Genomic DNA, 20587 nt, shown 5'->3' with positions numbered 1-20587 from the left:
GCGCTATTGTTTATTTTTGTTATATTATGCCTATTTGATAGGGACTATGCACAGTCGGCAGTTCTGCCAGTAATTCTGTGCTAAAGTGCCTAAGTTAGGTAAACTAACTGGTTTTCATCTGCAGTCACTGAGCATATACAGAGAGAAGAAAACCAGGTAAAATCACAGGTAAACCAGGTAAAATCACAGGTAAACCAGGTTAAAAAGATTTTTGTATAAAGTCTCAACAGGCTTTAATGTAGTTATTCTGGCTTGTGACCAGCTTGTAAGGCAAATACCTCAGATGGGAAAAATCGCTGAGTTCAAAATGAGTTTATTTGTCAAGTTGAATTTTGCCATGTTGACCACCCTTTTGGAAAGAGAGATTGTCTGCAAAAATGCCAAGATAAGGATAAGGATTTTAGGATTTTTCTCTTGCACATCTGGTAAATAGGCTTCTGTTTTTTGTTATTAGTTTGAGCTTGCACTCAAAATATGATATAAATCAAACCTTTAATTGAAGTTAAATTGTTCAAAGAAAAACAAATATTCAAGAAATAATTAAATTTTTCTGAAATATATTGGCATATATTTATTGGCAATACAATAAAACCAGGCTGCCCCTCCCAGGAGTGTACAACTGGGTTAAATCATTCCTCCAAATGAAAAAAAGAAGGTCTTCTGAACACAAAATCAAGCTTTTGTAATGGTGGTCCTAGTCCCCTGGCCTAAATTAGGCCTACACTGGAAACCTGTGAATGAGCTGCAGAGAAGAGTCCACAAGCAAAACACCAAGGACATATCTGGAGACATACGACAAGGAGGAATGGTCTCGGATCCCTTGTTATGCGTTCTACCACCTCATCAAACATAGGTTTGTTAGCAAAACTCAGTTCTGTTACGGTAAGATTTTTATAATTTTCTCATATTGCGGAGAACAGATTTACTAAAGTAAATTCTATCCAGCATGTTAGCACATTGATATAAACAAACATGCTGGATAGAATAGATTTTAGTAAATAAAACAGAAAATAAACCACTGGGAAGCAGGTCGCGGTGTCCCCAGAACACAACATGAGGGTTAAGCCTGTATTTGTGTACAAAATGAATGAATTAATATTTTATTTTCATTTCATGCCACACGTGGGATTATATGGCACATCAATAATCAAACAAATTCAAACAATGGATAGTGCTTGGAGTGTCGAGCAACATCGTTCAACACAGGTGGAGAGACGCTATTCAGAAATTTAATTCTACATCCCTCCAGCCCGCGAGCCCATCCTTGCATATACAACATAAACTCAAGTAAAGCAATAAACTACCAATTGATGTTCAGCAGAAAGGGACGACCTGCGGGCAACATATGTAGAGAGGCCTGTCTAGTAGACTCCGTATCCACACCTGCAAAATGTGTCTTCATGTTCTTTCATTTCCTTTTTTTTCAAGTACTGGAAACCGATCATTACAAAGCAACCGTTTTGATCTGAAATACTTGTGAAACCGATCATTACAAAGCAACCGTTTTGATCTGAAATACTTGTGAAACCCAGGCTAACCTATAAGAAAGGGGTAGACTACTGCTTATACTGAAAACCTGTGGCCTCTGTAACTCGCGATGATAAGATTTCCGTCTGCAATACATCTCAATTTTCAGTAATAATACGATATAACCAAAGAGGTCGATTTGTTATTACCATAGATTAAAACAAATTAGGCTACATAAGTCGCATGAAAACAAAACAAAAAAAAACGCAAACAATAATTTTATATGTTGATTTAAGTATTGCTTTGCCATCATTTTTTATGTTTAGTTAACCCTTTAAATCTTTTTCGGTGTTTGAGCAAGTTGAACAGTAACACCGCGCGTGTGCATTTTTTATCCAGAAGTTTCGCTTTTGGTTCAGCATAATCGCAGTGGGTTGGACGAGAGAAGATAAGCGAGACTACTAACGCCGAAGCTTAATAACCTGGTTGTTCTGTGGACGATTAACTTGAGAAGTTTCGAAAAGGAACTCATTAAGAAAACCAATACAATACTGTAAGTAATGCGCATGTATGTTTATATTTTAACAATGTATATATTGTCTACAGAAATGTTCATTTGTGTAGGGCTGTAAGATTCTAAGCTTACTGCATGGACATAAAATTGGAAAACAATTTCAGATCTTTGGTTTAACTGTTCATTCAGGTCATCATGGCTTCCACCGAATATGTTATGCCCCAGAAGGAGACTGTAAGTAAATAAATATTGAAAGTTTATAGTGGACAGAGAATGTTTATGATGTATAATTCTTAAAAGCGAAACCGAAACTTAATAAACTGTGTGTTGAACTGGTTTTCGTATTTGGTAAAAGCAGCCTCTGTTTCAGGAAGAGCAAAGCCTAACTAAAGCCATGGACGAACTGGAGATGTGGAGGGTCGGTAATTCTCTTTTGCTTATAAATCTGTATGTTCTGACGTAATTTTCTCAGTCTTCCAGCGATGGGCGTTTGTCGTTGTTAAAATCAACTCTCAATTTTATTCAGAACAAAGTTGAGAAAGCCGAGACGGAGAAGTCCAGACTTCTCCTGGAGAAACTGAGTGCAGAGGAGACCAAAAAACAGGCCCAAAATGAAACGATGAAGCTCGTGGAGCAACAGAAAAAGTTGGAAGAAGCCTTTGAAAAAATGAATCAAGCAAAACAGGTGCGTCTGTTACGTTCAACTTTAATTGCGCCTCCACAAATGGCTGACTGATGGCAGTATGACAAGCTCATTGGGTGGCATCTCTCCAGAAGCTGGTTATGCTGGTCATACTGCTTTCGGTTATAAACAATATCCTCTCTCTTTAACGTATCCATCGTTGTCATGTAGGACAGTATCCTGCAACTTGAGAAAAGTAATCAGGTGCTGATGCAACAGCTGCAGAAATACGAAGACATGCTGAAAGCCAAGAAGGCTGAGTACTCATCTCTCCAGCAGCTCTCTAAGGTATTCACTTTACTCTTATTCTGCGAGTAATTCAACAGCCGTCCGGGCTCCTCCCAAGTTTTTTTTTTCTCACCACTGTTTGCCCTGCGATAGATTGGCGGCCTATCCAGGGTTTATTCCTGCCCCTTGCCCAATGAATGCTGGGATACGCTCCAGCACCCCCCACGACCCTGCCCAGGATAATTCAGCGGTTATAGATAATGGATGGATGGATGGATCTTTCTACTGGTGTTTTTTTTTTACCTCACTTGTGGGGTTTTTGGGTTTCAGGCCCGATCTTTCCAAATTTTCTTGTTTCATGTTTTCCCGTACAGCGTCTTTGCGGCATTTTTGGATAGCACTGTTAAAATTTTTTTTTTGAAATACACTAAAGTGAATTGATAAGAAATATTTCCAACTGTGGGTGCTTGGGCGTGACAAATACTTCATGCTCATGGTTGGCTGTGTCCCCCACCCCGCTCCCCCCCCCCTCCTCCCAGGTTAAAGCAGACATTCCCGAAACGAAGGTGACATTCACAGGGGTGGAGACAGAAGGGGAGGACAGAAACTATCAGGACATTGTGGGTGTCTTCACCATTACCCAGAAGCCCTCGCTACACCTGGCTGGTGGGGAGGCACTCATCACGTTTGAGGAGGAGAAAGGTAGAGCCATTACCATCACTGTACCTGTTCACCTGTCTGCATTTAGTTTTAAAGCCCTTTATGTGGCCTTATGGGAAATTAATCAACTCACCTGAGCAATCTTGGAATTACTTGTTTTCTAAAAAAAATATATATATATATTTTTTATTTAAAAAAATAGCTTTTTGGAAAGCCTGGATAATCTATAATTTGAACGTGGTTGGAAGATGGTATGATTGTGAATGTCATCATGTTAAAACCCCCATGCTAATGTGTAAATAATGTTGTGATTTGAGCTGTGCATCCTTTCTCAAAGTGGCAGAAAATATTCTGAGGCTGCCCAGGTGCTCCGTGGCTTTTGACAATAACAGAATGGACCTGAGTCCCTTCAAAGTGACGCTGGGCTCCTCCGTGAAGTTTGAGGTGAGCACACAACGTAACTCATTCGCCGGGTTTTGTGGAAGCTGAGCAGAAGCAGCACCTGCAGCACATTCCAAAGCGACGTACAATAAGGGCATATTGAAGGTCATGCGGACAATAAGTGGGCGGTAGTGTAGTATAATGGGTAAGGAGCTGGTCTTGTAACCGAAAGGTCGCAGGTTCAATTCCTGGGTAGGACGCATTCTGCCATTGTACCCTTGAGCAACGTACTTAACGTGCATTGCTCCAGTATATATCCAGCTGTATAAATGGATGCAATGTAAATGCTGTGTAAAACATTGTGTAAGTCACTCTGAGCGTCTGCTAAATGTAATGTAATGTAATGTGATGTAAAGTGCATATCGAAGGTCATGCGTACGATAAGTGCATACCGAAGGTCATGTGAAGGTCAGGCATACAGTAAATGCATACCGGAGGTCATGTGTACAAGCATACCAAGTGGCAGTACCCTTCAACGCCCACTCAGGCGCACATTAATAAGTGCGTACCGAATGACGGTACCCTTTAACGGCCTCTCAGGTGCACCTGAATGTGTCCAAGAGGAAGCTGCGCTTCTCCAACCTGTTCCCTCACCTGCCCGCGGAGCGCATGCGGGACCACCTGGAGATCGGGTTCTCCAAGCCCAGCCTCGGAGGAGGGGAGGTGGAGGAGGTGGCCTACAACATGGACACGGGCTCGGGCGAGATCACCTTCCTCAACACCGGAGGTCATTCTTATTCACGGCTGGGACGGCCCGTGCTTTTAAGACATTAAGGGACACGTTAGCACTTTCAGTTTAAAGAGAAATGCTCAGCTAGCCAAAATTCTGTTTCCAAATCCGTGGGAAGTTGTTAGACTCGTGTTCTCGTGAATTTTGTTGAACAGATGAACAGATTTGTGTGTTCTCGTGAATTTGTGAAACGGTTCAAACCAGCCTTTGAACGGTGTACTTGGGGACTACTTTTTAAATGCTTCTTTATTGCATCATTTTCATCACCAGTGTCATATTTAGCAGTTATATTGTATATTGTATTTCTATATATACATCACGCTACTTTATAAAACACAACCCTTGTATTTTATTTTATTTATTTTTCAGTTGCTGAGCGCTTGGCCCTCAAGAGGAAATACACCCTCGATGCCAGTCAGGAGGTTCATGTCTCTGTTCAGCCTTCTTTCGAATACCAGCTGAAAAAATTTCAGGTGAAAATCAAACGCCAATGACTCATTGTTCACTGTTGACATTTTCATTTTAGTGCGTTCTTTATGCGTTCTAATATCACCCCATGAAGTTGTGTCTTACATATTAGGCTTATTCACTCTCGAGTGTCTCCATTCGCTCACATCTTAATTATCAGACTCGTGTGCATCATATCTGGTTTCAGACTTACTGCGGGGTCTCCAAGCGTACGGTGCTGCTTCGCGGGATTGAGGACGTCGTGGACGAGGAGGATCTACAGGATCACCTGGAGATCCACTTCCAGAAGCCCAGCAACTACGGCGGGGAGGTGGAGAACATCAAGTACATCAGCAGACCCAAAAGCGCCGAAGCCTACTTCAGCGAGGACACCACATAAACTAAAGACATAGTACATATGGAAACGTCTGCTGCAGTCTCCTTCGTATAGCACGTTCTGCAAAAAGGGCATTGTCACACAGAGCAGCTTTACAATGATCCAGGCCTGAATCCCCCAATAACACGCCTTTGGGCAACAGTGGCAGAGGAGACAGTCTCTGACTGGTAACAGGAAGAAACCTTGAGCATAACTTTGCCCATCTGCCACAATGCCACTGTCTGGGAAAAAAAGCTAATTACGTGTAATCTATAAATCATCCGCTATAAGTGAAAACCTTGTTCCTTTTCATTATCTTGATAAGTATAAACTATCTTTTAGATAAGATTTTAAACTGAGGACTTGATTCACCTGACTTATTACAATGAGTGTGGGGGTATCTTGATGTTTTGTGTCAACCTGCCCACTTAATCATCCCTCACTTTTATTGGCTCAATGCTTTCCTCCCTCTCCGCCTAGTCTTATTTGCGTTACGGTGTTCTGATGCAAAATGGCTGCCAAGAATGTGGGTGCTACAACTTGGTTGTGGTTGAGGTGAGTTTCCCCCCTTCACTGTGAAGGGATTTGAGATCATGATTTGAAAAGCACTATGTCCATGATGATAATAATGATGATGATGATAATGCTACTAATAATAATATTAATTCTTCTTCTTCTTCTTCTTATTCTTCTTCTTCTTCTTCCTCTTCTTCTTCTTACTATTATATGCACCAAATGATAATCAAATAAGAGTTTTCACTGTGATAGCTTCAGTGAAGGCTTGTGGCACAGCCTGAAAATGCAAACGTCAACTCTTCAGCAAATTGTAATTCACCTGAAATCCACTATGTGTCTCTGTAGCAGTAATATGTAATGTCTGTATGTGACAATGAAATTGCTTATTCTTAGGCTGGGATTAATTAAAGGACTATTTGCGATTAGTGAGACTCTTAAATGTTATATGTTATAATGATTCCTTGGTGTCTTGATGAGAAGGCTGTATCAGCGTGTGGTATTTTTAGGTGAAATGCCAGGCTGCAGAAAACATATTGGCCTTAGTAACGGTCTTAGTAACACTATGTTGTACTTTGAGACCAAGATGAAATGAACTAAGAGTTTGTGTAGTTGGGCAGTCAATTTTAAAATGTAAAAGGGCTACTGTAAATCTGCACAGTACAAAAATATATTATTCATAACATTTTAGAAACGGTTACCACATCAGTGTATTTCAGTAGTAAAACAGTAATGGCAATGAACACTAGAGGGCGCTGCAGCTCTTTAAAAACTGATGGAAGCACACACACTGTACAAAGTCTGACATTGATCTTGCAGCACACACTTCAGTCAACCCTGTTTGACTTCAGGGTTAGTCTGGACTGAAGTGCAATTCAGAAGTTTTATCTGCCAGAATTGAGCTACTCTGAATAGGCTGACCTTCCCTGTGAGACATATGTTTTACTGAGTGTTGGGTGCATGAAGAGAAAACTTGAAAGAGTTGAAAGAATTATATAATGGTGGTAATGCACAGTGCATGCACATATATTTAACACTGTGCAGTAACAGTGCCATCATGACTATTATCTCTCGGTTGCTTCAAATAAAATTATTTTAAAACACGATGGGTCAGTTTCACGGACACAGATTAAATGGAGTTTTGCATGGATAATCTCCATCCAAAATTGAATTTAGTCCAGGGCTAGGCTCTAATCGGTGTCTGCGAAACTGTCTCTATATATACTACATATAGTACACTATTACACTGCGTGCTACCTCAGTGTATGTTCGTCTTGGTCAGCTCTCCAATGTAAAGTAGCACCTGACAGCAAGAAGCGTTCTGGGTTCGAATCCGACCTGGGGCTTCCTGTGTGGAGTTTTGCATGTTCTCCCCGTGTCCGCGTGGGTTTCCTCCGGGTACTCCGGTTTCCTCCCACAGTCCGAAGACATGCAGGTTAGGCTAATTGCCCATAGGAATTGTGTGAGTGAATGCTGTGCGAATGGTGTGCATGCCCTGCGATAGATTGGCGACCTGTCCAGGGTGTGTTCCTGCCTCTCGCCCGGTGCATGCTGGGATAGGCTCCAGCATGCCCCCATGAGCCTGACCAGGATAAGCGGTTATAGATAATGGATGGATGGATGTTGACTCTGGTGAAGAGACAGAATTACAGATTTAACCATCATCCATTTTGTGAAACCTACATCATTATGGTGCTTCCTTTAGGGATTAGCCCTACTTTGTGTGGTACACAGTACGTCAAATGGATTGACATTTTATTCTGTCAATACATTTCATGAATGAGCTTCATCACTCAGATTTGGCACTCAATGGCTAGTTTATATGCTGTGGCTCTGATGCTGTCTGACACATCCCAGTATTGTAACTGACAGCCCGTGCGGTTCCTGTCCAGTTCCCAGCTCCACGCAGCGCCGTACGGCAGAATTGTTTTGTTTAACGGTGCTCACAGCAGTCTGAAATAATGTGTACATAAAGCCATCGCTTACCGTAATTATAAATGATGAGCTGATCGGTTAATATCTGGCGGACCAATGGAGCGAGAGACAGGAGTGTGCGTGTGGCTCAGTCCCTGCAGTTCAATCGGGTATGCATTTTATTTTCCATCTGGAATGGAATCAAAATGTACTCTTATTCTGCGGGCTAAAGTGAAGAGGTTTGAATAAAAAGAAAGTTTACAATACGCGCTTGGTAATGCTTTTATTTGCCCCCCCCCTTCCCCCGCAGCCCCCATCTCCCCACTCCCAAGGTCACTAACCAAAGCCAGATGGGGGAACGCACCAGGAAGCCGTGGTTCCCCTTCAAGGTGCCCCATTTTGGGCTGTTGGACCTCCCCTGGGGGAAGGTGGGGTCTCACCGACACCCCCGACAGCACAGCTCTCTGTGCTCAGGAGCATTCCCCTGGTGGGAGTTGAGAGGGGTTGAGGTGGGTAACGTGGATAAAACTATTTTCTGTCTAACTTACGCATTCCAAATGCATTTGCACCAGTCAAATTAAACACTGCTCTACTTATATTTATATCCACTAAATCAGTGGATATGCATGCATGCTTCATGTGTTAAAAAAACATATGCATTTTACTAAGGTCACAAAAAAATATATTAATTCATGAAGTCGGTTTTGGGTGCTTCTGAATAAAATGCTTGTTGTTAATAACAGCGTTTATATGAGTTGAAGAGAGATCAAATGTGCTTAACATTTTACTGTGGGCCAGAATTTCAATGCAATGAAAGAGACAAAATAGGTCCCACATCACGTCAGGTGGTCCCAGCACCAACGCAAGTCCACATCGTCCTCCAGAATCGTTGCCATCCTTTGTAAAGATAAGAAAAAAGGCAATGATAAAATTTCGAAATATGAGAGAAATCTAGCCATTAGCCATCAATAAATTAACGTTATATTTAAGCAGATACTGTCTGTTCCCTTTCCCCTGCATTTGAACCAACGTTTGTCAAGGTGATGTGATATGATGTGAAAAGGCACTGGCGTTTACACAAACCCTTCTCTCTCTTACCGTGAACACGTTCTACAGCATACCACAGGTCCGAAACACATAGGTCCCCAAGGGCGTGCATTCACAGAGATTGTGTTTATCAATGAGATCATACGTCAGGCTGCCGTTTCACGTAACTGTAGCATTTCCAGCTAGGCCCCAGCTCCGTGTCCGTCTGCTTTCAGAGTTGATTTAGAATAACAGTGACCTCACCCTGCAGACTGGGGGGATGACAGTTTTCATTACGGAAACCATTTGGAAATGTTTCAAACATAAACAGGATTTCAAGTGAGGCTCCCCCACTGGAAATGAAAGAGAGGGACAATGTGAAAACTTCTTGGATGCCGCTGTTAAACTGCGATCCCGCATGAGTTTTTAGATATCAGTGAAAACAATGCTTCTAACCAAAAAACATTGTGAATCCTGTTTGTGAATGCAAAGGAGCTGTCTGTTCATGCATACACCTCTTATTTTATGTGTTCATGCATTTGCGTTTACAACAAAAACATTGTGAATCCTGTTTGTGAATGCGAAGGTGCTGTCTGTTCATGCATACACCTCTTATTTTATGTGTTTATGCATTTGCGTTTACAGTCGAGATACTCTGTACGCTTGTGCAACTTCCATTTCACGAGTGTCTGCATCTGGGATCACTTACAGTGTTTAGGCATACAGGCGAATTTGTAATTGTATTTTTTTTCATCCATATGTATGTGGAATTATCAAATTATTAAATCATCAAACAGTGTAATAGAGCTGCCAGTGTACGCTAAGTGTTTTCAGTCTTAGTTCATTTCAGTTAATTTCTCTACTTTTACCATGTGTTTTAAAATAAGATCCTTTTGTTACTTTTTTGCGAAAATTTTAGTTGATTGCAAATTAAACCTTGCTAGCTAACAAGACACCCGACCAATTTAGCACGCTAGCACTGATTAAAAATTTAGCCTTCATTTTTGAAATTTTTTAACTATAATATGATATTATAACATGTTGTGTCTCTATCTCTGAATGTGAACAGTAAACTTGCCGATGTAATACACGCATGCTAAAAAGCCTACTGCGGTCATCATCCTCAATCCTACCATGTTAAACCTATGATATCCTGCACTCTCCTGGTCTGCTAGTTAATAAACTGAACAGTATATTTTGTTTCTAAACAGACAGACTGTTCTGTCGTCTTGCAGAGCAAACCCCCTTGTCCTCTCATGCAAAGAAAATTTCAGCTTCCATGACCCCAGATGGCTTTTTGCAGCCTTCCGTCATGCCCATTGGGATTAAAAATGCACTGGCTGCATTCCTGAGACAGGTTCTGTCCAGGTTGTCAAGGTTACGAGGCCTATTTAAGGTGACACGGTTGTCTTTTGATGTAGAAATGAGATGCACGCATAGTTAGGATAATGTTATTATTGTTATGTAATACACGGTCTTTCATTCATAAAATGATAGTTTATTTAACTTTCCTGGCATTCGGGAAAATCTTTTAACAAATCGCACATCTTTTAACTCCATACACACATACCAAAGCAGACAGTGCTTGCCTGTTTTTTTTTCTGTAGAAGTAAACGATGCATGCAAAGTCCTTGAAAAATCATGACTACAGAGTTTATGCCTCCTCCCTGGAGTCATCCTTGCCAGCTCATTAGTCTGCATTAAAAGAGAAAGCGTCATTAACGGCGAGTACAGTTTAAAAACAACCAATCACGCCCTTCTCTGATGAATGAATCCATCCTTGAATATACGTCCCGATAGCTGGTGTGACACCCCTGGGAGGGACATGCGGCAGTTCCGGATGTGCGCCATTGGTTGCTGCATGGAGAGAGAGAGAGAGAGACACACACCCACACCAACACAAAACGAAATAAAAATGAACACCCTTCACCCTTCCCCCTCACAGATTCTGGGCAAAAACAATAAACTAAAACAACAAAAGTAAAACCCAGTGACAGCTCTTCAGCTCGCCGCAGGTCTAAGCTTTTCTGTTGCCAGTTTCTTTCTTTCTTCTGTCTTTCTTTCTCTGTCTGGGATGGACGAAACTCAAACAGTCTCGCTCTCTCTGTGTGTGTGCTCCCGGTCTCGGCCCCCCCTGTACCGTGGAGAGGAACACACCTTTTAAGCACCTGGGCTGGTTAGCTAACGCAACCCAGGTGCATGCGCTCTCTCTCCACCGGAAAGGCGAGGCTGAGACAAATTCGCTCTCCTGGACAAATGTGCCCGCGGATGAAAAGCTTTCTTTGAAGTCTGCTGCATTGTGCGACCCGTGCTGTGCATGATATCTCACTCAGAGGGACAAAGCTTGCGGTTCTTCGCCCTCGTATGCAAGCACTGTAAACATGCGCTTATGCCTGGCTGAGAAGGGGTTAAAGTGCTTACTTCTCATTCTAACTATAGACCAAACATTTTTCCAACCAGTACCTGTGCAGCGTGGGATCGGTATAAAATAAACGAATTGAGTTTGATGAGTTTCTGGCAGTTATTTATCAAGTGTAGAATTTTGACTATGTGCTAATCTATAGAGATCCTTTCAATATTATTGGCATTTGGCTAATAATCTCTATAGGAGAGTATCTGGAGCGATGCTAACCTATCTTCCCTTGCTTCCCTCCCTCCCCCTTACAGGTATCTACAGGTATCCACCCACTCTCGAAGCGGCACGCAGACGCGCAAGTAAAAATAAGTACACTGCTTTATTACAGTTCATTAAAAAAACTGTATGAATACGGCAGGCCAGTCACATGAGTTCACTGCCCTCCCTACTCCCAGCCAACCCGAGCCCCACCCCCCTTCTTGCCAGCACAGAAGACCTCCCACAGGTAAGCGTGCTCTCCTTACGCCTTTCCCCACAGCAACCCAGGTAGTCTCACCACTTCAGGGGCTCTGCAAACTCGCAAACAAGGACACTACACCTGTATCTACACACCGAAAAAATGTGAAATGCCACCTGCGAGCCAACCCTGCGGACAGCCCCCCCCCCCCCCCCCCCCCCGCCACACACACACACCCCCCCTCGCCACACACACACACCCCCTCGCCACACACACACACACCCCCTCGCCACACACACACACACCCTTGCCACACACACACACAGGGAACTTAATCTTTTTGGGCTCAGCCACACTATACGCATGAACATACACCCAATACCCTGAACGTGGAATATGGAACACAAACAGAAAAGCACATGAACTATAAATATATGTAACTGCTAAGTGTAAATGTCAAATATAAATATAAATACTAAATGTAAATTCCAAATGTAAATGTAAAAATGTAGAAATGTCTGGAATATATGCTAATTGGCCAAGCTTCCTATGTCTGTTTTTTTTTTTGCATGAAGGAGGGCGTTCTTAACCACACCCACGCAAACACAGCTGAAACATTGGCTGTCTCAAAATGGCTACCCCAGGCAAAATGGCTGAAGCCATAACTCATTAAGTCATGTGTGTGCATTAATTATATGCACTGAGGCTTCCCATGTCTTCCACCTTCAAATGAATAACACTGAGTTCCATTTTTCAAACTAGTCCCCATTATTTAAACATTTGGCCCCATTTAAGGAAGGAGGAAAGTATGTCTGTCTGTCAGACCATTTCCCCCTCTGTCATCAGGGGTCGGATAATAAACCTGGGCCTGGCAATGAAACAAGACTCTGGGAAAGAGGGGGAACAGAGGTTTTGGGGGGGGGGGGGTGCTGTGTCTCCATGTAGCGAATATGAGACCCATTGTCAATCTGACTCACTCTCAAAGCTGAGAGCGAATCCAAATCCAAATAAAATATTGGAAACAACTGAAGCATTCGCAGACCGTTTGAGAGAGCACCACCCAACGTGGATCAGAACTGAAGTTTCTCTGACGTTCTCTTTTTTGTGCCAGCTGGGTCAGCGCTACAGCACAGACTGAATCCACAGTGCGCTGTAGACTGGCGAGAGGCCAGGGTATAATATCTTTCCTTCCCTGGTGACTCATCATGCCCTGCCCTCCCTAGTGTATCCTGAAAATACCGACACACCTACATCCATTTGTAGATGTTTCAATGACCTTCGGAATGCACTTATTGTACGTCGCTTTGGATTCAAGCGTCCGCCAAATAAAAATGTAATGTAATGTAATCCTGGGGTGGGGATGGGGTACGAGTTCGGGTTTAGGGCGTACACTGCAAAACATTCAGTACTGATTCAATTTCAGACGAGGAGAAATGCGTTCTATTTAACTTTGAACGTTTTGCCCTGCACTTACATGTGTACCTACAAGTTTGAGGAAATAAGAAACCTCTACCTTTGTCTTTGAATTCTGTGGTATGTGTACATCAAGCCATGCTTCAAAGAAAAGACAAAAAAAATGGGGGGGGGGGGGGGGCAACTTTGCACCAATATGTGACTTAACACTCAAAATATGGACTCTGAGTACTACTGAGGAGTTAGCGCTACCTTTAACTGTATTCACAAAATCCATTGTAATCCTGTAAACATATTTATTTTTCGCTAGAATCATCATGCTTGCTCATGGATATTACTTTAGAAGAGAAGGTCTCTATACTACAGTACACTGATGTGTTAATCTAATCATCTGAATTCATTGCCAGCTCAGTGATACAATGATCTGTTTTTCTACAGGATCTGCCCTGAACTGATTCCATGAATGGGTAGGCCGTTTTTACAAGGAAGAACACCGGCCTTGTGAAAAGGTGTCTCCTTTTTTATTGTGCATTTTCAGGTAGTTACGTAACAGAGTGATGACATGTTGGACAAGGGGATGCAAGACAGGCAAAAAGGGGATGCAAGACAGGCAAAAAGGGGATGCAAGACAGGCAAAAAGTGGTTACAGACAGTATATGATACACTAACAAATTAGACCTGGGGAGAAAAGACAGACAGAACATATTGTAAAGTGTGTGTATATGTGTATGTGTGAGATAAAAGGTGTCTCCAATTACTAGCCAGTACAGGTTATTTGGTAAGGAGTTATTTGTCCTAGACTTGAACTGTTGTTGTTCATCATTGGTAATTGTGTCTGTAACAGAATACAGGCTCATATACCTTAGTCTCTCACTGTAAGGACTGCATTGCTTCGCTAATTACACATGATTGGTAGCCTTTGGTTAGCCCTGGTTCCTGAAGGCAATAATCATTTTGTAAGATAAGGTTTTTTGTTTTTTTTTTTTACAATTAAATTTGGTAAAAGGTACAGGCAAGTACTTCAAAAGCAATATACTGTAATGGCCAGACACAGTACCCTTACCACAACTCTTCTTCGCAAAGACAGATTCACTGTTTTGGCACTGCATTGACTGTATATTTTGTTAATGAGGCACTGAGCTCATGTCCAAAGTTGGTAATGAATTGATCATCATCACAATGCGTCCTTCACTGAAACCATCACCATGGCAACACGCTGGATGGGACAAGCCTGCTTCTCTTCCACTGCTCCCAGAGTCTGCTCTTATCTCATCTCTAATCACTGCATGCTTTTCATCATACATTAGCATGTATTATCACTAAGTAAGCATAATAAGCATACAGTCAGAGTATGAATAGGCTTAACCCCCCCGCCCCCCCCCCCACCACCCCCCGCTCTTCAGCAGAATTAAATGTGTGCTTTATGAAAGCATGACCAATATACTCTGATAGCCCATGTGCATGAATATCCTCCATATATGGCTCTCACTTGAACGCAGTGTTCACGCACACCTGTGTTACATGCATTGTGCATAATAATAATAGCATAATAATAATAATAATAATTTTTCAAAATGCACTAATACTGTCTTAGACCCATATGTAATGTCGGGACAGTAAGAATTGAATTAAAATGAGGTTGGCCAGAGCACACATGGTGGGGGGCTAAAGCACAAAAGGTGAGGCCAACCTGACTGTTGGTTGGATGACAGATTGCTCCCTCCTTTCTTCCTAGTTGCCCCGAGGTCAGAATGCGTTTCCGGTTCGGTCTGGGAACAGGGGGGGGGGGGGGGGCCTGCAATGGTTCAAGGGGGTGGGAAGCAGCCATGTCGCTGTGTGGTGGGGTGCGGTTGACTGATGACCCCCCCAAGGCTCGGGGAGAGGGGGTCTGGTGTTGGACTAAATGTGCCGACCTATGACAGGACACTTCATCAACAAACCTTGTTCAAAGACTGTTTCCCTAGAGACGTCTGGCTGAGGGGGTAATGGGGGGGGGGTTATTTTGGTGGGAGTGTTGGTGTTCCTGTGACCGTGTGGCGTTTGGGGGGCAGGGTGGGGGCTTGTGTGCCTGTGGGTAGATTTTGACAGCCACAGAGGTGGTCTGCGCAGAGGGAAAATGAAAGAGAAAATTTCATAACTTGAGGGAGGAATTGTTTTAGTGCTCGAGGCTGTAATGAATTTATATCTGTCATATGATTTTTTTTCCCAGATGAAATTGGTTTTCGTACCCAGCTCGATATCATTCAACCCATATTGCCCAGCAGAGCCCTCCGACAGGTAAGAAAGAAAAACAAAAGCAATGCTAGTGCTACGGTCTTTGCTGTTTTCTCTGTTTTGATTAAGCCTTTGCTGAAGCTAAATAGCTGACATCTTATTTTAGGGATAAATACCTGTAATTAGGCAGAGCTTCCCAGGTATAGTTTGAACCTGCACAAACCAGCCACCCACCCACTCATCACAAAGACAGAGGGGCTGCGTGGACATCAGCGAGAGCTGTTTAACCTTTGACCCACAGCAACGTTAGTCTGACGCGCGATGACGGCAGAGAAGAGGCGCTATTAGGTCATCTAACTCCTCCTCCCATTGCCGCCTCCCATTACCGCCTCCGTCCCCAACGCTGCGTTTCAGAGCTCATCCTGGCCCCAAAATGGCCGTTTCTGTTTCGCTGGGTTCCTTCATGTCCGAAACTCACCTCTCCCTCTCCACAAAAGGTGTTGGGATGTCAGGACTGGGTTTAAGCAGAGTGGTGGTGATCGGGGACTGATTTATATCAGACATCCCAGCTGCAGGCTGTCATGCTCCAGCTCTCAGTGAGATGCGAGTTTGAGACACTCAGTCAGTTCAGCAGCATCTCCTCTCTATGGTTTCCATGATCATTTCAGCGTATATTATATATTTTTTTATAATGTATCTCAACAATTCCAAAGTTCATATGAAGCTGTAAGGGTTTCAATTGAAATCCAAAAATTGTTGACTTAAAAAAGATTATGTCACATTATATGAACTATAAAGTAAGATGCTTTATAAAAGGTGTTCATCCAGCTGAATCTGCTTTAAGTGCATCTAGTATATCTTGATCTCGAATCAAGATGCTATATTATGGAACCCATATGTGTTTGCTTGTGTGATTAAGGTTTTCCTTGTCTAAATATAGGTTATCTGTCTTTGTCCTGCAACATTAACTATAGATGCCTTATGTGATTTCTCTTATTAGTACAACATCAAATCCAGCCAGTTTACGAAGTAGAAACACCTATTTCAGACCAGCCATGTTTGATGTTGTAATAATTTTCCAGGATATTAACTTAATGCCCTTTCCGAGGCAGCGGCCAGAATGGTGGGACTGGCTTGACTAACTTGTCAAAATTCCCAGCCTCCAGCAAGCCACAGTGGTTTCCGTTAATGATGGTCACTGCCCCGCTGTCCTCCTGCTTCTGTGTGGTCAAGGCGCCATTGTGAAAAAAGAGCCCTGTTCTCAACCGGCCTTCCCAGATTAAATAAATAAAGGTAATTGAATATGTTAAAAATATATCATCATAAAAAGTGGCAGACAGGAATGTAATTGAACGTTAAAACTTGCGGCCAAAGCGCAATATGATATTACCCCGCTGATGACATATGGCAAAACAAAGGATGTGGGTTTTTTTTTTTTTTAATTTTGTTGCCTTGCGATGTGTGTGCTCCTCTCTCACGCCAAATAAAATACAGCAAGTTCTCTCCGGCATCGTGATGTCATTTCAGGAATTTATTAAATTATATTTTACCCAGCGTGAACCCACTCCACTCGAAAGGGTTAAATTAGCCCATGTCACTGCTCTGGTTATATATGCTCTCAAAGCTCCCAGCAGTTGTGAACATTACTCATCTTTTTCTTTTTTCTTTTTTTTTGGTGGGGGGATGGGGCTGGCCTGTATAATTCATCTGAGAATTAGGAGTCAGGTATAGGTTTGGGATGTTACAGAATGCTGTCCGTCTAGCATGTCTGCTTCTTCTGAGTAGCAGAAGAGACGAAACCCTGAAAGCTGCAAGCATGGTTTTCTTTCATTTTATATCCACAATCTCTGCGTAGCCCCAATGGGAACTCATCAATCATCATACATTTGAATGTTTAATATAATCTCAATTTCCATTTTGCATAAAAAGCAGCTTCCAGTATTCCATCTCATTTTATGTGTCCCAAAAGCCTCATTAGAAAATGCATCATAATACAGGGAGCCATTATACACACAGTGTACCCGAGCCTGTGCCAGACAAGCATAGCGTTAAAAAAATAAAAAATAAAACAGCCAGTAAACAGTCCATATGTCTGCCATTAATATTTCACATTTCAATGCGTGCATCGTAGGGAGCCAAAAAAAATTCATGTAAAACAGATAATCCAATCAATTATTAATATTTTCTAATGCGCGAGGGAGAGGAAAGCTATCCCCGCGTATCCCGCATTTGAGTTAAAGCCGAATATGAAATTCATATGCCCTCGGGGAAATTTCCTGGCAAGCCCTTCCCTCTCTGGGTGTAGCCTGCGGCCTGTCACGCATTGATTTGCTCATTTAAAAAAAAAAAACTCGGCCAAAGAGGTTCGAAAGAATCCGCCCGGATCTGTTCGCAATTTTTCTCCGCGGGAGTCGCGGATAGGACTGTAGGTCACGCGCCCTGTACATTTTCACGCGGTCTTTTTGGGCTATAAATCAACCCCAATGTACGTTTTTGCAGCCCGGACATCAAAGGCTCGCATGGAATGCTGCATTCCTAAAAACCACCGGAAAGAATATCTTGCTGTGCTAAAATCTGATGCAATGCACTGTCGCAATAAATTTCTGAATTTATTATGCATATGGCCAGATTGACTAAATGGACTAGATAATTTACTTTTGGTTCAGATAATGTTAAAATAATTTTGCTTCATATAATTTCTGTGTTCTGAGGTAGGGATATTGATTGTATGAGTGACATATGGGAAACCCCAAGAGGGTTGGTGTAGATCTAATTCATCTCAGTCGTGTTGGGCAGTCGTGTTATGAATCTGTGTCTGCCTTAGACCCACAATTGCCATTGAGCCAAGCAGCCAGTTAAATCACATCTGTTAAATGGCATTAATGTAATGTTATATTGCCTGCATGTCAGGATCATACAAATACTTATACACACATACACACACACATACATGCGCTCACACACACACACACACACTCGTAATTATACAACCGCTTTACGTTTCTAGTGCACTACATTTAATACATTTTTGCATGTTTAAACTTGAATTTTGGGCCTTTTGTGCACACCAGTATCATAAGTGGGAACTGTTCATTTTCCTTTGATTTACCGTCACCTGAAACTGTAGCTGGGTTTGTTTACAATCAGGAGGAAAAAAAATTAAAAGACATCTGAAGCACTGCAGAATTCCAGTTCTGTGCCAGCTCCCCCAGCTACCTGCAGAACATTCCATCTATTTCACAAAGCATGTTTGACCTCCTCAGTGACATAATATTCCTGCAGTTTAAACTGAAAGGGAGTGTTTTTCTCCACCACCCTGAGCCGGAGCCTCCATATTAGTTATGGCTGTTATTGAGCACCTCACCCAGGCCTGGCTGCTGTTTCAGGTCCCTCAGGCTGGAAGTTGAAAAATTGAATTTTTTGTGCCCTGGACCTCTGAAACGCGTTCGTCATGCTGATATTAATGTTAAAAACCATTGCTATGGTTAGTCCTGTGCACACGATAGATGAAAACAATCACCTGCATTGATTAGGGGGAAGAAGTGCACATATCCAAGCTTGTACAAATTATTGTTTCATAAATAATATATTTAATTTTTACATTTTTCTTTTTTGTGGATTTTCATATTTCTCATGCAAAAATATCCGGGTCTGTAAATATTAGTAAATAAACACTGGTGTTTGGATTTGGGCATGATGATGAGTCATGGATTCTTTCAGATGATTCCATATCCCAGAATGCTTTGCCCACCCTTCTGTGAAGAACAAATCCTCCCTTCGGCAGCCCCAGTGCTCTGAGATAATTCGGCTGCTGTACTGAACCTTCTGTCTGGCGCATATTTTAGTTCACTGGGTTTATCCTTCATAAATGTGAATTGCTAGTTGAGGCTGTGTGCATCTCACCACCCATATACCACCTGATATGTGATCATTCAAATTCATCTTACAGTTATTGTGTTCATTGTCACTATACTAATTGCCATATGTATCATGCTCAGTCTCCATTTTTTAATTAAAAAACCATTTGGACCGAGTTATATTCAAATTCATCTTACAGTGCATGTGTTCATTGCCACAAACCAGGTGTTACACCATATGAGTGGCCCAAAGTGATTTACCCCTTTAAATGATGTCCTGAATATGTATGACTATACTAATTGCCATATTTATCATGCTCAGTCTCCATTTTGAAAATCAATTTGGGGCAGGCTATATTCAAATTTATCTTACGGTGCATGTGCTCATTGTCACATATCAGATGGTATATTGGTGGCCCAATGTGAGTTAAGTTCTCACAACAGCAACGAGCATTTAAAACAGACACTGCTGTCTAATAATCATTTTAAACAGACTGAGCAAAAATGGGATTATCTCTTTAGACGATGCCCTGAATGGACATGTTCCACTGTACTTAGTCTCCATTTTGAAATGGAAAGTCAAGTTGGGCTATGCTAAATTCAAATGTCATCCTCAAATCATAAGTAATAATAGTGGCCCAAAGGTGAGAATTAGTCTGTTTACAAATGAAAACAGGAAACCTGCGTCAGCTACAGTGGTTTAAGGTGGAACCAGAATTGTGACCATCAAGCTGTGAATATCAAACCAGCTTCAGCCTTGTGGTGTTCTGGACAATTCTAGCAAAAAGACTTTAAATTACCTTCCCCCTTTTAATAAGTCCTGGATCAAATACTGTACATTCCTGTTGTACTTCTGTTATTATACAGTTGGCCATCTGGCTGAGCAGCTAGCCCATAAATCAGAGCAGAGCTGTTTGTAAAAGCGCTACATGGAGAGAAACTGCAGGGACCTAGCCCAACCCCCCCTTCCCCCCTCCCCCCCTCCCCTCCTATCACATTCCACTGGAATGGGTGCCGTGGAGATAAATAATGATCAATTTGAAAGATCTGAAATAATCATTACAAAATTATCACTAGCGTCCGTAGCTAGCCGTTACTCAAGGGCTACAGTAATGGTGAATCAAGTTGTAATCATTTTGATTTAGCTGTGCTTGTGTTCACATTATTTATCTTCAAGCGCGTCTGGTTTCCACAGAGGGGAAGATTGTGTTTCCCAACACTAGATACATCACTTTAAAACTTGCAAGCACCCCCATTTTTGCTTGTTACGTGAAAAAAAATCCATCAGGATA

The 20587-nt window shown here is 42.1% G+C and overlaps 1 protein-coding gene across 1 annotated transcript; it reads left to right on the top strand.

The window, feature by feature from the left end:
* The first annotated feature begins 1861 nt into the window (after window positions 1-1861).
* On the top strand, window positions 1862-6486 carry nmi (N-myc (and STAT) interactor). The gene is made up of 10 exons (XM_035392660.1): window positions 1862-2020; window positions 2171-2215; window positions 2352-2399; window positions 2508-2666; window positions 2835-2951; window positions 3431-3593; window positions 3889-3995; window positions 4533-4719; window positions 5092-5195; window positions 5378-6486. The coding sequence occupies exons 2-10, from the start codon at window positions 2177-2179 to the stop codon at window positions 5567-5569; spliced, it is 1116 nt and encodes a 371-aa protein (XP_035248551.1). The 5' UTR covers window positions 1862-2020; window positions 2171-2176; the 3' UTR covers window positions 5570-6486.
* The last annotated feature ends 14101 nt before the right edge of the window (window positions 6487-20587 follow it).

This window comes from Anguilla anguilla, chromosome 15 (assembly GCF_013347855.1).
Source record: "Anguilla anguilla isolate fAngAng1 chromosome 15, fAngAng1.pri, whole genome shotgun sequence".
NCBI classification, from domain to species: Eukaryota; Metazoa; Chordata; class Actinopteri; order Anguilliformes; family Anguillidae; genus Anguilla; species Anguilla anguilla.
Note: the sequence above shows the minus strand (reverse complement) of the source record. Positions and strands in the feature narration are given on the sequence as shown.

Excerpts from the sequence above, each read along its gene's own strand:
- nmi (XM_035392660.1), top strand. The coding sequence starts at position 2,177 with ATGGCTTCCACCGAATATGTTATGCCCCAGAAGGAGACT. Across the intron at positions 2,952-3,430 it reads CTCTCCAGCAGCTCTCTAAG|GTTAAAGCAGACATTCCCGA; the intron begins GTATTCACTTTA and ends CCCTCCTCCCAG. Across the intron at positions 3,996-4,532 it reads GCTCCTCCGTGAAGTTTGAG|GTGCACCTGAATGTGTCCAA; the intron begins GTGAGCACACAA and ends ACGGCCTCTCAG.